The sequence below is a fragment of the Ambystoma mexicanum genome, chromosome 14 (assembly GCF_040938575.1).
Source record: "Ambystoma mexicanum isolate Mex_15411 chromosome 14, UKY_AmexF1_1, whole genome shotgun sequence".
Classification (NCBI taxonomy): Eukaryota; Metazoa; Chordata; class Amphibia; order Caudata; family Ambystomatidae; genus Ambystoma; species Ambystoma mexicanum.
In genome coordinates this window covers 287,586,373-287,604,103 of record NC_090940.1, presented here as the reverse complement: position 1 = coordinate 287,604,103, position 17,731 = coordinate 287,586,373, and the positions used below count along the sequence as shown (strand labels likewise).

At 46.2% G+C, this 17,731-nt stretch overlaps 1 protein-coding gene across 2 annotated transcripts in view; it reads left to right on the top strand.

Annotated features, from left to right (window-relative positions):
* Window positions 1-17,731, top strand: part of NEMF (nuclear export mediator factor) — a 1,733,781-nt gene that overhangs the window by 1,580,357 nt on the left and 135,693 nt on the right. For both annotated transcript variants that reach the window (XM_069637407.1, XM_069637408.1), the window contains 2 exons: window positions 4,393-4,436; window positions 4,520-4,599. In XM_069637407.1, coding sequence (XP_069493508.1) covers window positions 4,393-4,436; window positions 4,520-4,599 — 124 coding nt within the window. The remainder of the gene's footprint in view (window positions 1-4,392; window positions 4,437-4,519; window positions 4,600-17,731) is intronic.

Genomic DNA, 17,731 nt, shown 5'->3' with positions numbered 1-17,731 from the left:
ATTCTTTTACCCGCCTTTTCCATCAGGTTTTTCTACATGCAGGTATTGCTGCTGCCTTTTCTCTGGTTCTGACCCCTATTCTCTTAGCCTTCATTTACTGCACACTGCGGGAACCCACAAGAGAAAAGAAATGTCAGAAAAGGGGACCATAAACTAGGAGTACAAGATTTTCTACAGTGAGTAGGTTGTACTTGGTTGGTTTCGGCGATCAAACAATGCTCTAGCTTTAGGGGCACTTTCTCTTTCTGTGCTCATCTGGCCATGCAGATATTGTGCTGATTCGACTTTTGCTCTCTGCACATGCACAAATGGTTATTGCCAAACAGTCTTTCTCTAGATAGATTGCCAGTTGTGTCAAGAGTTGTCACAATTTGGCAAACATTAAGGCTACTGATGCCATAAGACCCCATTGTACCAGAGGTCAGGGAGCTGCTTCTGCTTTGCAAAAAGAGTGTTCCATTGTTAGGCCTCCATAAGACTGCTGCTGATGTGTAGTCAGGCCCGGGACCATGGCAAATTTAAAAATGGAGTACCTCCTTCTCTTCTAACATCAGTTATAAAACAAGGGTCTTTTATTCGGGAGAACAGCTCCCGAGACCAAGTCAACATCATTGATGGGAACCATAACAAAGGACATGGTTTCTGGGGGAAGAAAGATGGATAAACTTCCCTTTGTTGTCAAGTGGTTGCCCCAGGTGCCTGGCACCCACATCTCATCTTCTTGGCTGGTAGCAGTGTGAAGATTGAAGGATGGCTGATCCTCCAAGACCACCACCGGGGTATACTGCAAGCAGTGCAGCTGGTTTGCCAGAACTGGGTGACAACACAGGTGAGACAGCAAACCCCAGCATTCCTAATCAGTGAGGTTGTTACCTTGCTGGTGGATTTGTGGTGAGGCAGGAATGGCTGTCTAAATTCGGACAAATAAGTGCTGTATTCTAGGCTATTTTAACAGCATGGGCGTGCTGCAGCATCGTAGAAGGGTCTCCTTGTTAGCTTGCTGCCAAGCACTGGATGAAGGTCACTTTGGACAGTGTAAATAGGGCGGCAATCTTTGAATGCAAAATGTTCCCTTGCCAGCACTATAACCGTTTTAATGATCCTGCAGATAGTATTACTTGGACATGCAAACCGAGAGTTAAATCAGTCTGACCTCTACCGGCTTGCGGTCTGTCGACTTACACCTCATAGTACTGATATACTGCAGTGACTCATCAGGTAGATTGCCAATGAATATGGGGAATTAAAGGTCAAGAACGAGGAGAGATCAAAGCAGAGTAATTTATCCTTCTATCTTTATTTGTTTTTATATCGCGCCATTCGCCTGTAGGCCTCAAGGCACCCACATAGACAGAAACAAACATATAATATAAAATAGTAAGCATTCCATGGAGACTTTCGATATCAGCTGAGATAATTCACCTGCCAACTAGAGATCCCCTGCCATTGACCCTGTGCACGCTGTGTCAAACAACCTGGAAAACACATCTGCCGTCTTAAGGACACATTTGACAAACTCAATGACTGAGTTGCACAGCTTGAGGGGAAAACAAGTACCATAAATGTTTGCAGCAATGGGATTGACTAACAACAAGCCCACACAACTCCATTGGTGATCAGGTTGTATACAAAAGTGAATTCTGTTAACAAAAAGAACAAAGTACTAGTGTCAAGAACCAAGATGTTGGGCAACTCAGAACCAGATTAGTGGCTTTTGTCCATTAGCTACACTGGAGGAGGCACACTTTGTCTCTAACTGGGGTACGGAGACTTTGGATCTGAATGCAGGGGACCATTTGTACATGGAGAGATTTCTTTTTTTATTTCAACCTTTTTTTAATTTTATTTAGACTGAAAAGATTATGAAATCGTACTTTTCAGAACAGCAATATCTGCATGTAAATCATTTGATATGATACAGATACAGAAAGGAAGTAGGAGGAGATGATATGATGAAAGGAATGGAAAAAAGAGTAGGGGGAGGACAGGAATAGGCGATGCCAATAAAAGATAATGTGTAAAGCCATCGTGCAAAGAGTATGGGAAATATCTTGTTGGGGGAGTACTTTCATAGGTTTAAAATGCAGTCTCCAGATTCAACATCTTTTAAATTGTCAGTGAAATTCTTATCTTAGGGGGGTCAACATGAGTGTTTGAAACGTAGGTGTTGTTACTGGTGTAGGCTAAGGAATTGTCAGAGCAGTCATCTAGCTGCGTGAAAATTATTCACTTTTGACACAATCTATTTTCTTTTTTAAAGCAATTTCAATACAGTTGTGTGAGTGGCAAACCCAAGCCCACAACGTTTGATGAGGGACTTTAGATATATTTTTCAATCACAATCCATGGTCACTGCCCAGTGCTTAGTTAAAAGTAAAGAGAGGTTCATGCGATTGTCCTAATTGTAAAGAAATGTAGATTGTTAATTTGAGTCTTTGCTTCTTAGAGTCAGCTAGTCGCATGGAAAAAGTTATGATTTGTGAAAGCTATTTTTAAATCTACCTCAGCAAGCTATGTGCGTGCTGCTGAAATATTCCGGAAACTTACCATCACAGGTTCAAACGTTCTGTGTAGTTAAATAGATGAATTTTGAAGTCTTGAATTGGGTCAACTTATTTTGATGAAGCCATTGTCAAACATTTTTCCAGGTGCACATAATTCATTTTGTGGCAAGTAAGAGGAGATCTTGGTAAATAAACTTCTTATTAACCTTTATGTCATGGATAGATGTTAAAGAACAACCAGAGATATAGGCGTCTGGATAATGGAGGAGGTGTGACTCTAATATTTTGTGTACCGACTTGAGGGACAAAGAGAGGCTCTTCTCGGTAGTCAAACAAGAGTGATCTACCATATGGGGGTCCAAAGATCCTGATGCGCCCAGACAGCTGAAGATGATGGTGAAGAGGAGTAAGTGCCTAAATGAGATCAAACACAGGTTTCTGGTCAAGGCAGAGAAAACTGGGCTGTTGCAGTCAGCCAAGTTACTTGTATCACTAAATTCTAGAAAGTACTTGTTTTGGAACCATAAGAAAGCAAAGGACTTATTGAAGTGATTTGAATGCAAGAGAGGGAAATGGGTCATGCAATGCTATAGGGGTCTAGAGTTGGTTTTGTACCCAGAAAGGTTTGCTGTGTTCCGGCACTGCATTCGTTCAAGATGTTGGGATAGAGTTATGTGGTGATGGATAAAGGTGGTCACGTGTTTGTGCATGTATTTGAGTCCATTTCAGTGTTTTCTTTCTTTTCTTTGAGCGTCCTTTGGTTACAATTACATCTTTCACACTCATAAAAAATCAATAACAAATAAATAAATGTAAGGAAGAAAAGAATACAAAATGGGATTAGTTAAGACAATTATCATCAGATAAAAGACAGATATCAAATATACATCTATTGGAATGTCTAAACTGTAATACCATCTTCAAAAACATTAATATAATATTTAGTCACTAAAAAGATTAATACTTTTAATTTAACAATTTAAAAACAATGATATAAGTCTTAAGGCATATGGTCTAATCTACACACAATATGAAACCAGAAGTGAACAATCATTAATGAAAGCCTAGTTGGTTGCCTGATAAAAATCCTGTCCAAAAATCATTAGTTAAGATGCATTCATCATGCACAAACCTTAGGAATTAATTTCCCTGCTTTCTCTAAATGCTGGTCAAAAGATAAATTGATGTTGAAGTGACTTCAATGCTTTTGTGGATCTACATAAATCATATGTTCTCCGAGAAGGTGGAATTACTTTTCTAACTCCAACTATTTCTAAAGTTTCCAATAGATTCAAACTACATTTTTTTTTTAAACCATGTAAAGTTCTGTCAGGAAATGATCGGATATGCTTAAGAATGGTACCAGATCTTGTCAGATAAAGATTGTGATTCATTGTCTTAGGACTCTTCAGAATCACTGACCAGTTGTCTTTCCAATCCCATTCCTTCTATTTAAAAGAAAATATATTAGTGTCCAGGGAAAGTCCAAGTGAGTATGCAAAATTAATAAAAAATGTTTTTATTATTGGTGCACCTGGCTAATCATAACCTTAGGCACATACATAAAATAACATACAAGATGAGGAAAACATTTAATAAATATACATCATCCTTAAAAAGATCACAAAGTCCAGTATCCTAGTTTCAGAACATATTGGTTTGTCATGTTCACAAGTGAGCTTTCTATAATATAACAATAATGTGTGACTTCTTACAACATCTTTTACCTTGAAGTGTATGTTTCTTGGTGGTACTAAATGAAGGTATGCCTGATTGTTCCATTGTTAGCACCATACCTAAGATGTCTTTCTCTCTGGAACCCATACCATGTCCTTACCTTAAACTTTGTCACGAATTTCCAGTTTATGAAAGGCCTTCTTTTTTTCAGATACAAAGTGAAACTTACGCCTGGAACCCAGAAGAAAGGAAAAGGTATGATGTTGTTTTGTAAATTCATTCATAAACCTACTGATTGGGGGAAAGATTTATAATAGATATTTTGTTTTTCTTCTTAGCCGCTAAAACAGCCCTGAATAGTTTCATGCATTCCAAGGAAACTTCCACGAGGGAGAAGGATTTATTAAGAAGTGTTAAGGTAAGCAGCCAATAAAATGTTTAAGCCACAACAGCGAGTATGCATTTTGGACTTCACTGATCCTGGACCATTTATCTATGTACCGCTTTGATGGAGGGACAAAATAACTTTCCAAATGTGTGTTGTTTGCAATTGGTTCTTAACTCATTGTGAGAAAGGTGTTTCTACAGTGACGATCACAATCCACAGTCACTGCCCACCTCTTAAACGTAAACAAAGGTCAATATTAGTGTCCTAATTGTAAAGAATTATAGATTGTTAATTTGAGCCTTTTCTTCTTAAAGAGTCAGCTTGTTGTATTGAAATGTTATCATCTGTGAAAGAGATGTTTAAATCTACCTTAGCAAGCTGTGTTCCTGTTGCTGAGATATTCCTGAAACCTACAATCTCAGTTTCAAACGTTCTATGTGGTTACACAGATAACTTTTTTAAAGTCTTCAATTTGGTTGACTTATTTTGATCAACCAATTGTTAACCTTTGCTTCCTGTTAGGGCTGCCCTGCCCCCCACAAATCCCTCCATGCCACCCTGCACCCCTATTCCCCGCTACCCTCATACACACACACATACTCCCATTTCGCCCGTTGAAGAACTCTTTAGGTATACCTCTTTGCTTCCAGTATGAGCAGGAAGTGTAAATTGTTCTGTTCCGGAGAATATTTTCAGCAGGGGTCTTTGAAGTATGCAATGACAGTCAAATGGACGTTTAACCTTCTCTAATCATTTCTGCTGATCCTTGTCATTCCACTGGTTCTCAGGAGGTTAGACCTTTTCGGGTCCACATTGATTTTGATCACTACGGACTTGGTTCGGAGAACGGTGTACCTGAAGTTGCTGGACATATCCATCTGCCCCCTGGCGCCTTTCGATGAGGGAGAATCTACTTTCTCAGTTGGAAAGGCGGCCCGACATCCAAACCTCAGCAGCCTGAACCTCAATGCTTGGCTGCTGAGAGGCTGAGATACAAGCAGTGGGATTTGTCAGATGATATCCTGGATGAACTCCTCTAAGCTCAGAGGGCTGCCAACAAGTCCATTTATGCATCCAGGTTGCATACATTGTTGTCTTGTACTTGTTCCACTTCCTTTGTGTTGTACTTTTGGTTTCCTTGGACCCGATGGGCCTGCGGATTTGCAATGTGATGGGATACCTGGCTGCCATTTCAATTTTTAAAAGGACCCTTGAGCACAACACGTTCGTCACAACCTCCACAGTTATGCCATTTTTGCGGGGATTGTACAATCAGTTTCCCCCATTCCAGTTTGTAGTTCCAACATAGGATATTAATTTAACATTAACATTCCTAATGGGTACTCCGTTTGAGTCTCTCCATTCTTGTTCTTTACGGTTGCTCACCTTTAAGTTGATTTTCCTGGATGCCATCACTTCCACAATACGAATGAATGAGCTCCAGGTGTGATGATTAAACCTCTGTTTGGTTTCTCCAAAGAAAACGTGATGCTGAGCGTGATACCTTCCTTCGTTCCCAAACGTAGTCTTGGTTTCCATCTTCCTGTGTTTTTTCCTGTGTATCACCATTTAAAGGCAGAGGAGCGATTCCATCAGCAGGACCCTGTTTGGCCCCTCGGCTACCACGTCTGTCGGATGAGGGACGTGAGGAAGATGGCCAGCTTTTTGTGCAATATACTGGTACCCCTATTGGCAGGGTTGTAACCAAACAGACCCTGTCAAGGTGCATATTATCTATTTCTTGCGATTGTATAATCTCTCTGGAAATGATGTGCCTGAAGAGCTCAGGGCTCATTCTACCAGAGGCCTGGCTGCCACCTTCTTCCAACTGAAGCGGGTCCACGCAGCCAAGTGGGCTTTTTTGCCCATGGTTTCCAGACATAACTGCTTTGATTGCGTTTTAGGGCACAACACGCGCTTTGGCAGGGCCTTCCTCCAGAGTTTTGTGGTTTAGGTGGTGTCCTCTTACTCTACGCGCCCCTCCAGATTCACATACTTATATGGGAGTCTGTCACAGATGAAGAATCTGTAGGAGGAAAAACTTCATTAGAAGAACAAATGACTTACCTTGCAATAATGTTCCTCCCAGGGATTCCTCATTGCCTTCCCAACCTTCGTCTTTTGGCTGATAGCTAGTGTACTTCTTGGTTATGCAGTCCCTCAGCATCAGAGTGATATGGGAAAAGGACAAAACTGAGGTCATGGGGCATAGGGCCTCAATATATACTATTCCAGACATCATATCCATTGCGTGGCTCATAGAGGCTTAGAGCTGAGCCGTGCTACCACCCCTGTAAGCCTTTCCAATAAACGAGACAAGCCACCTGGCAATTGAAGCTTTTGCCGCTTTATTACCAGGTGAAAGACCACCAAAATTGATGAAGAGTTGATCTGTTTTTCTGAATGGTTTGGTCCTTTCTTAATACAATTTTAGGGTCCTTGACACATCCAGATTATCTAAGGCCTCCTTGGGCGGTGAAGAATGTGGTCTGGGATGGAAAATTTGTAAGGAAAATCTCTTGGTTCAGAGGAAATTCTGATGCCACTTTCGGTAAGAAGGAGGGTACTGTACGACGGACTAGTTTATCCTATTAAAAATCAGATTGGGTTCCTTTGATGAAAGAGCCTGAAGCTCTCCTAATCTCCTTGCTGATGTAATGGACACCATAAAAGCTGTCTTCCACGTTAAGCAGTCAACATTGCAAGAGGCCGTAGACTCAAATGGTTTGTGCATTAATGCTGGGAGAGCCAAATTCCAATCCCAGAGGTGGAGGATCGCAAATAGGCAGATGTAAATAAAGGTGGCCTTCAAAATGCCTCTGAATTGCCTCATTTGATAACATAAAGGATTTCTCTTCTCTATTCAAATAGGCACCTATTGCTGACAAATAATGTTTACAAGTGTCCACTTTCACTCCCGTTGATGCCAAAAATGACATAAGACTTTACATCAACTGATGCTTTTAATGGATCTAAACTGCGATCTGAAGCCCAATAGCAAAGCCGCAACAATTTGCTTCGATATTGCTTTCGTGGAGGCTGTCATGATCTTTAGATTCTGTTCAGATAAATGTAAAAGTGCGAAGGTTAGTTCTTCCCGATCCAAGCCTTCAAGTTCAGTATTTGAGGGGAGCAGTGAACCACCTACCCCTTCTGCTGTGTCAAAAGATCTTCCGACACGGTAGATCTACACGCACTGTCCCTGCTAATTCCAGCAGATCCGCAAACCAAATCTTACATGGGCAGAATGGGGCTACGGGGATCATTGTAGAATTCTGAGTTGTTTTGAGCGTCTTGTGCATCAGGGGAAGCAGAGGAAACACATACTAAGTATTGCCCGACCATTCCAACTATGGAGCGTCTCCCAAAGAGTGACGTCCCTGTCGCTCCCTCGATGCAGAGGCCAGAGGGAATTGCACTTGGTTGGAAAGAGGTCCACCGCCGGCTAACCACACTTCTGGAATAGCATTCTCACAACTGATGCCTGTAGTTCCCTTTCCTGTGGAGCGGATTCTAATCTGCTCAGTTTGTCCGGCTAAAACGTTCTTCTTTCCCTCTAGATGGGACTCTGTCAGAAAAAGATGTTTTCCATGGCTAATACCATATATGTTCTGCCAGAATACAGAGGACAGGAGCGTGTCTCCCCCCCCTCCACCCCCCTCCCCTTGCTTGTTCACGTTAAGCATTGCAGTGGTTTTGTCTGTAAATATTTTTACCAGCTTTCCTTGAACTGAGGGAAGAAATTACTTTAGAGCATACAAAATTGCTTTCAGCTCCAAAAAGTTTGTGGTCCTTTCTCTCCCGTTTTGACCAAACACTGTGTGCTGTCAAATCCTGACAATGAGCACCCCAACCATATTCTGAAGTATGTCGTTACTACAGTCTGATGATTAGGGAGTTGAAAAGAAAATCAACATATTTTCCGATTTGCTCCACCAAACCAGGGATTCCTGAATATGAATAAGAATCGAAATCTCCATGCTCTGTAGTTGGTTCTAGCTGCTGACGAGATGCCATTGAGTGGTTCTCATCCAAAGTCTTGCATAGGGGACTAGACGGATGCAAGATGCCACCAGACCCAAGAATCTTTTCTACCATCAGGCCAACAGTGCTTGACGTGACAATGATTACTTGTATTGCCAAAACCCTGTCTAAAAGGGGGGGGAGCCCTTTCTTGGAGTATTATCCATTAATGCTCCAATCAACTGAATCTTCTGGGATGGGATTAATTTGGATTTGGCGACATTTATTGAGAATCCTACCAGTGTATCGCATGTCAACAGCACCTTCTGCAACACTTCATTCCGGCGATTGGGCCTTAACAGCCAATCGCCTAGATATGGGTAGAGATTACCCTTTCTCAACCGCAGGTGGGCTGCCACTGCACCCAAATCTTTAGTGAAAACTCCGGGAGCAGAGTTTAGTTCAAATGGAAGACAAGTGTACTGGTAATTCACTTTTCCTATAGCAAACCTCAGGTATTGACAGTGTTCCCTCAATATGGGTATATGAAAATATGCATCTTGAAGATGTAGAGATGCCATCCAGTCGTTGCTGGAGTGTCGCTAGAATCTAGGTACTGTCTCAACTAGGAGGAATTGGTTCAGTTCTGAAAGATCTAAGATTGGCCATATTCTGCCATTCTTCTTTGGAATTATAAAATACTAGGAGTAAAAACCCAGACCTATTTCCTTTTCTGAAACCAATTCTATCGCCCCCAAGGAGAGAAGTTTTTGAATCTCTCTGAGAAGCTTTGAGAAGCTCAGGGGGTGACCTTTGGACCTGGGAACATGGTGTGGTGGTGTAGCAGGAAGGTGTAACCCCACCAATCAATGTTTAATACCCAATCCTCTTGCGTGATGTTCTCCCATTTTTGCAGGAATCTCGCAATGCTTCCTGCTACTGGGGATGTATGCTCCTTGATGGAGATTGGGGCAGATGGTTTGTACATCTCCGGGTGGAAGTAAAACAGACTTCTTTTGATCCTGTGCCGTGAAAGAAGAGGAGGTTACCCCCGACTTTACCTTCGGCCTGTATCTCCTTTTTTTCCATGGGGAATACTAAAGCTTAATTGTGCAGTGAATTGCATTACTATTAGCCACTGTGCGTGATTTGAAGGATCTAAGGTTATAATGGTATGGTTGTCTTACTGAGATGGAACTCGGAGACTTTTCTGCAGACTCCCTTGCCTTGCATTTCGAGGGGATTGGGTCCTCCGACGTATTCCATATCTATGACAGTAATCACCACAGCTTTGCTGCTTCGGAATATCTTTTGGCGTCTGTGTCCTGCGTTGATGACGTCGATACGCCGCCCTCGAGGACCTCCTCCGACGGCTGAAGTCACTGGATGTTATAAGTAGGACGCACGATGCCCGTAGCCTCAGTTCTGTTTTTTCCGCGAACATGTTCGCTTCGGAGATCTCGGCGCGACTCGACTCTTTGGAGTTTCTGTTCTTTCTCGGTTCTTCGAACCTGTTTGTTTGTGAAGTTATCCTTCGTGATGTCTACCTCGTCTTCCACCCCATGTCCGGGCTTTAAGAAGTGCGGGGACTGTGGGTCCAAGAGTAGGTGACGGACTCGCACAATGCCTGCCTCTGGTGCCTCGGGGAGGCCCATGACACAGATGATTGTGTCGACTGCCAGTCGCTTACATCCAAAGCCTTGCGGGAGCGCAAGAAGAAACTGTCGGTAGGTAAGGGGTCCAAGTCACGGAAGTCGAGGTCTGCGGGGCTTTAAACGGACGATTCGAGGAGCGACTCTCCGCATCGTCGTCGGAAGTCCAGTGGGTCTCGGTCACGGAGTAGGTCCCGCCACTCCTCTGCCTCTTCGAAGGCACTCCTGGAAGCACCGTCATCGGTCGCCTTCCCCGTCCTTATCCGAGGACTCCATCCCGTCGGCGGGTCGCTTATCCCACCAAGCATGCTACGCCGGAGGAATGGGCTTCCTTCGGTAAGAAAATGCTAGCGATTCTCGAATCGTAGGGCACTGGTCAGTCCGCGCCTCCGAGTGGGGTCGGTCGTGATCGGTCGAGAGACACCGCTCACATGCCTTCGGGCTCAGGTGGTCGGAACAATTTGCAGGAAAGGTCCCGCTCGGACAAGAGGAATCGTTCTCGTCATGCCCGTTCCAGGTCCCGGTCCTCGACGCACTCGAGACCGTGTGCACCTGTGGTGTCTTCGAGGAAGACGTTGACGCCTGTGGCGCCGAGGTCGTCGACTGACTCTTTCGAGGCTCTGCCTCCGAAGAAGTCATTGACGCCATCGGCGCCCAGGCTGTCGAGGGACACGCTCGGGGCTCCGCCCTCGAGGCCTGTGTCGACGCTGTCGCCACCTTGAGTACATTTCAGAGGTGGATGAGGGCTCTGATGATGGCACACTCTGTGGAACTGTGTTTCCTTAGCGGCTGAACTTTTTCCCGAAGGGGACGAACGGGATGGTTTCCTTGCCATGGTTCAGGATGGCAAGGATGCCATGTGTGAGGCCGTTCAGTTGGGTTTGGACATGGCAGATTGCGTCAGCCGGTCCGTGGTGGCGAGCACCGTAATACGCAGGTTTGCTTGGTTGCGGAAGTCGGGGTTTGCTCCTGATGTGTAGGCCCGGCTCCTCAACATGCAAATTGACGGTGTACATCTTTTTGGCAGCAAGGCTGACGAGAGCCTTGAGATGTTGCAGACCTCCAAAGCTGCAGCAAAGTCATGGGGCGCTGCAGTTCAACAACCTCCGCCTTTTAGTCCTAGGGGACAGCAATGGAGGGGAGGTTCCTATTGTTATTACTCATCCTTTGGTAAAGCGAGAGGAGCTTCCAGTCAAAGGGGCCATCGTAGGAGTACCAGAGCTAGAAAACAAGGTACTCGAGGTGCCAAGGCCGCTCGGGCAGTTGCCTCTTTGCCCTCAGGCAACGCCGCAGCCGCTTCAGCTCAGTCATGAGGCCATGTCCCATGGTTCGCCGGTTGGGGGAAGGCTGGCGCAGAATCTTGTAGAGTGGCGTGCCATTACTTCAGATGTGTGGGTTCTGGAGATCATAGCCCACGGCTACTGTCTTCCTTTCCAGCAGAGGCCTCACGACAATCCACCGGGGAATCTCTCTTTGAAGAGTCTGGATCCGCTCCTTGCGCAGGAAAATCAATCCCTGGTGGAGAAAGGCGCCATAGAACTGGTGCCTGTAGCGGAGAGGAACAAGGGATGGTATTCCCCTTAATTTTTGATTTCCAAGAAAGACGGGGGATTGAGGCCCATCATGGACTTGTGCGGTTTGAACAAACTCCTCAGGAAGGACAAGTTCAAGATGGTTACTCTCTCAAGTCCTAATGACCCTTCAACTTCAGGACTGGTTGGTGTCTCTCGACCTCAAGGACGCTTATTTTCATGTGCCGATCCATCCAAAGCACAAGAAGTACCTGAGGTTCGCGGTTGGCGACTCGCACTTTCAGTTTCGGGTTCTGACGTTCGGATTGACCTCCGCCCGAGGGTCTTCACCAAGCTCATGGTAGTGGTGGCAGCGCATCTCAGGAAAGGGGGGATTCACTTCTACCCCTACCTGGACGATTGGTTGATCAGGGCACGCTCTCCCGAGCAAGTCCTGGATCATCTGTCAGTCACCCGCCACTCCCTCCACAAGCTGGGCTTCTCCCTCAACTTAAAGAAGTCCCATTTGACGCCAATTCAGAGGCTCCAGTACATCAGAGCAGTGCTCGACACGTCCCTGGGGCAGTGTTTTCCTCCCCAGGTGAGGGTTCATCACATTCAGCAGATGGTGCACAAGTTTCAACTTGCCCAGAGTCTCCCAGCGTTAGAGATCTTGAGATTGCTCCGGCTCATGGCATCCTGCATTCTTCTGTTGCCAGAGGCCAGGTTGTGGATGAGATCTTTGCAATGGGCACTCAAGCTCCAGTGGTCTCAGTCCTCTGGCAGGATGTCAGACCCTGTTCAGGTGCCGTCCTTGGTCGCCCAGAATCTTCTGTGGTGGGCCGTCAAAAGCAATCTGATGAAGGGGGCTCCCTTTTGGCTACCCTGGCCGGAGGTGACGATCGTGACGGACGCATCCCTCACGGGATGGGGAGCTCATGCCAACGAGCTGACAGTCAGCGGTCTCCGTCGGAGTCCAGACTCCATATCAATCTGTTGGAGCCGAGGGCCGTCGGGATTGCCCTGAAAGCTTTTCTGCCGACTGTGCGAGGAAAGAATGTCCTAATCCTGACGGACAACACGGTGGCCATGCACTACCTCTAAAAAACGGGGGGGGGGGGCAGGGTCACTTCCTCTGTGCAGGGAGGCGATGCAGCTCTGGTTCTGGGTAATCCAGCAGGAAGTTTCGATCTCGGCGGTTCATCTGGCCGGAGACGAAAACGAGACGGCGGACGCTCTGAGCAGGCAGAGCGCGATCTCTCACGAGTGGGAGTTGGCTCAGGAGATTCTCCTGGAGATCTTCGCCCTTTGGGGGACCTTGCAAGTGGATCTCTTTGCCTCCAGTTTCAACCGGAAGTGCGAAAGGTTCTGCTTGCAGGAATTTTCTCCAAAAGGAGCCTTAGGAGACACGTTCGTGGTAGAGTGGTATTTCCCAATGCTGTACACGTTTCCTCCAGTCTCCGTCATCCCGCAAGTGCTGCAGAGGTTACGAATGTTCGGTTCCCGGATGATCCTCATTGCACCGGCTTGGGCCCGGAGGACGTGGTACCTGGACCTTCTCGACTTGTCCATCTGCCCTCCAGGATGCCTTCCCTACCGAGACGATCTGCTCTCACGGGAGGGGGGGTCAGGTTCTCCATCCAGAGGTCAGATCCCTCAACCTTCACGCTTGGTTTCTGAAAGGTTGACGTATAAGGATTGGGACCTCCCTGAAGACGTGATGGAGGTGTTGCTTTCGGCCAGAAGGCCCGCAACTAAGTCCCTGTACCATTGCCGTTGGCGAAAGTTCTGCGACTGGTGCAGGGTTAAGAATGTGGATCCTTTTTCATGTGACATTCCTGTGGTTCTGTCTTTTTTGCTTTCTTTAGCCCACAGGGGCTTGCAAATGGGTACCTTTAAAGGTTACCTTGCGGCGCTGTCCATATTTAAGCGCTCCTCTGAAGAGTGTTCTTATTTTAAAATTCCTTTAATTTCTCAGTTTCTAAAAGGGCTCACTAATGTGTTCCCTCCGTCACCTTTCCAGGTGCCCGGTTGGGATTTGAACCTTGTCCTCAGGTTTCTGATGGGTGCTCCGTTTGAGCCTTTGCATTCTTGCCCTTTGAGACTGTTAACTCTTAAAACTGTATTTTTGGTTGCGGTCACTTCCGCTCGCAGAGTGAGTGAGTTACAGGCACTTTCAGTTAAGCCACCTTTTACTGTATTTCATAAGGACAGGGTTGTCCTTAGAGTTCGTCCTTCCTTTCTTCCGAAGGTGGTGTCGGAATTTCATTTAGGCCAGAAGGTTGTTCTTCCGGCATTTCATCCTCCTCCACATCCTGGTAAGGAAGAGGAGAGGCTCCATATGCTCGATCCTTGGAGAGCTTTAAGCTTTTATATTTCATGCATGTCCTGGGTCAGAGTGGACGATCAACTCTTCATTGGTTACGCTGGTAAGCGTTTGGGACAAGCTGTGACTAAGCAGACTCTCGCTGGATTATTCTGGCTGTTTCTGAGTGTTAACGCTTGGCGGGTAAGGACCCACCAGTCGGCTTGCGGGCCCATTCTACCAGGGGTATGGCTGCCTCTACTGCCCTACAGAGGGGTGTTCCTATTCGTAACATCTGTGATGCAGCCACCTGGGCTTCAGTCCATACTTTTGTACGTCACTACACCCTCGATTCCATCCGTGGGCAGGATCTAGCCTTTGGCAAGGCGGTCCTTTGCTCCGCAATTTGATTGGGCATTCTAAATTTCTTTTGCTAAATTCTTTTCCCACCTCCTTGCATTGGTACTGCTTAGGGAGTCTGTCATAGATATGGAATACATCGGAGGACCCAATCCCCTCGAAGAACAAGTTACTCTCTTACCTGGTAACGTTCTTTCGATGGGATGTCCGACGACGTATTCCATATCGCTCCCTCCCTGCCTTCCCGGCTACAGAATTTCATATGCGATTTGCATCTTACGTTTCCACAAGGCTTTGTGTGGTCAGACTGGCAGAAGACTGGTGCCACACGTTCTGGGGAAAAAACTACAAGTGAGGCTACGGGCTTCGTGCGTCGTCCTTATAGCATCCAGTGATGTCGGCCATCAGAGGAGGTCCTCGAGGGCGGCATATCGACGTCATCGACGCAGGACGCAGACGCCGAAAGATTTTCCGAAGCAGCACAGCTGTGGTGATTACTGTCATAGATATGGAATACGTCGTCGGACCATCTCATCGAAAGAACGTTACCAGGTAAGAGAGTAACTTGTTCTTCTGTAGTACATCATCTGTTGACGGGTCAAACCAAGTTTAACTGTCAAAGGGTAAATCAAGCACTTTGTCTTGTATGTCTTTGCATGCAACCTGCCCCTGTCATAGCCTTTGCTGTGGTATCAGTCGAGGCTTTTATGACTTGTAGTTGTTGCATGGTAGTCTCTCTGGCTTCTGAGACGCAGAAGATGAACTCGTCTGCCACCTTCTGTGGGAGAAACTCCACAAATCGATCTATATTTTCCCAGTTTAGAATATTGAAACCTGAAAGTACAGTGGCTGCATTGATCTGTCTCAGCTGTAGGGAAACATTAGAATTGGACGCTTTCCCTTGTGGCTCTCAGGATTTGGCATTCTCATCTTGTAGGTGATGGTGTAGGCCTTTCGATCCAAAGGCTGTGGACACCACTGAAGACAGAGTTGGCAAGCTTCCAATTAATACAAAAGGTTCCTCTTTCAGAACCTTGTATTTGGCATCCAGTGCTTTGGAAATATGCAAATCAGAATCTGTTTCTTCCCGATGACTCCACGTTTGTTCCAAAACTGATGCTTCCATAGGTAACAAGGAATTTGTCTGCTAAGGGCAGCAGTTTCCCAAACACACCCGCAGTTTCCAGTTTGTCTTTTGGCGCAATCTCCAAAGATTGCATGGCCTTTGCCAAAATGTTGTGAAATAATTTTGAAAGCGAAACAGATGGATGTTCGCCATCCGAATCCTTGTCTCTCAACACTTTCTGCTTCTTGTTAGGAGGAGCAGCTACCCCTTTATCAACAATAAACAGTATGTTTGTAGGTAATAGTGGTGTTTCTATAGAACCCACCTTTTATGGGACCTCAGGTGATTCCCATATTTTCCTTAATGCATCATGCTAACACCTCTGAGAAAGGTTCAGACAGCATGGTCTCAAGTACGCAGCTGTGAAGTCTTTTTAGCATTTCAGAGCGCTCAACTTGAACTTCCTCTTGTCATGATCTCTGCTTCCAAAAGGTCAGGGTTTTCCCAACTCCCTTGGAAGCAGATCCATAACCCAGGTTCCGAGTGCCAACCAGTCCCAATTGGGACCTTTTGGACCCAGTCCTGGCGCCAGTGGCACCAGGCTCATAAATATGCCCAGTCCCAGCGCTGGAAGAGCCGGGCTCATAATGCTTGGGTGGACTTACCTGCAGCAGACCATGCTGCTTACTTGCCTGCCAGTTGAGCCTCTGATCCTCTTCTGTTTGGAACTACTTTTCCTGTTGGGTGGGGTAGGAGCCACTCCCTAGGTTCAGAACACTGGAACGCAGGAACTCTTTTCTTACCTAGGCGTGGCTGTGGAAGGAGACACCTAAGCACTACAGGAGGCTATTTAAACCACACCCGATGGATGAATCTTGCTTTGCGTTATTCTGCATCCTCTGCAGCAGAACGCTCATCGTGTCTTCTGCATCTGATCCTGGGCCTAAGGGAAAAGGCTTACCATCCTGAATCCAGTCTTCAGCAACACCTATAAAGACAAGAAAGAACAGGTTAGCATTACAGTCTTCGGTGACAGCTCTTCACTTACCTGGTCCATCGGCTGTCACCAACGCCTCGCGCTGCATTCCGACATCTGAAAGACAAAGGCTTACCTATTCTTCGTGCGCTCCGGAGGTCTTCACACTGCATTCCGGCATCTGAAAGACAAAGGCTTACCAACTCTTCGCACGCTCCGGAGGCCTTCGGCACTGCATCCCGCATCTGAAAGACAAAACAAGGTGCGTTTAAAGACATTGGGGAACTTTAATACTCACGTGCCATTACTCCTTTCCACATCTAACCCAGTGGGTATTCCGGCACCCTGCAGCCGCTCCGAACTTGTACCTGCAAAATAAAACGACAATTAGAGCGCATCGTGAAGCAGGCAACAAGCGCTTACTTACGTGCTTCCAGGCGCTTCTATTCATCACACGGGCTCCATCTTCAACTCACTTCAGCCCGTCATCCACCATCGCCGGAACCCTGCAAAATAAGAGACATCATTACTAAAGACTTTAAAGACATTAGAATTACTCGAAACTTACCGTTCGTGCAGTAAACGACGGACAGCAGTCCTCTGAAGTCAAGAGGCATGCTCCCCTTATCCAGTGAAGAAATTGGTTACAGCACCCTTCCCCCGAGGCAGATGGAGAGCACGGCGTTCACTTACCTAAGACATCTTACCCTTCGAGTCAGACATACAGCGCACAGAGGTCCAGCCCAAAGAGCTAGCCGTGTGTTACACATCACCTTTGAAGATACGGTATACGCCCAGTCAAGACCGGCGCCTCTACGGGAATCAGGTGAGCGTTACACCTCTTGTTACTCACCGGACGGGAAGTAAACCAATCGGTGGCCGGAAGACACAGGACTGCACTATTGATTGAAGAGCTAGGTCGGGGCCTCCAACCTAGCCTCCTCTCTGTGAGGGCACAAGACCTTTTTAACGATATGACCCTCTGCTGGGTAGGACCAGGCAGATGGACTGATCGCTCAAAAGGGCGGGGAGGACACGCCGCCAAGAACCCAGCTGTAAAGGAAAAAACAAGAGGTGAGCAATTGGAACTGTAAGAAGAATCCTTTCCCTTGATACTTCTTTCTAGTAGTACCTGAGCTATGCCCTCCCCTTGTTTAAGGCAACCGGAACCACCTATAAGTAAGAAAGGAGAATGTAACCTATACTAATGATAGTGGTCGCTTAGCTACGAGGTATGGAATCATAAAATTAGAAAACCCTTACCACGGCTGTGCTGTTGAGTCTGAGTTGTCCCAAAGAGTTCAAAAACGGAAGTGCAAAATAAGAAAT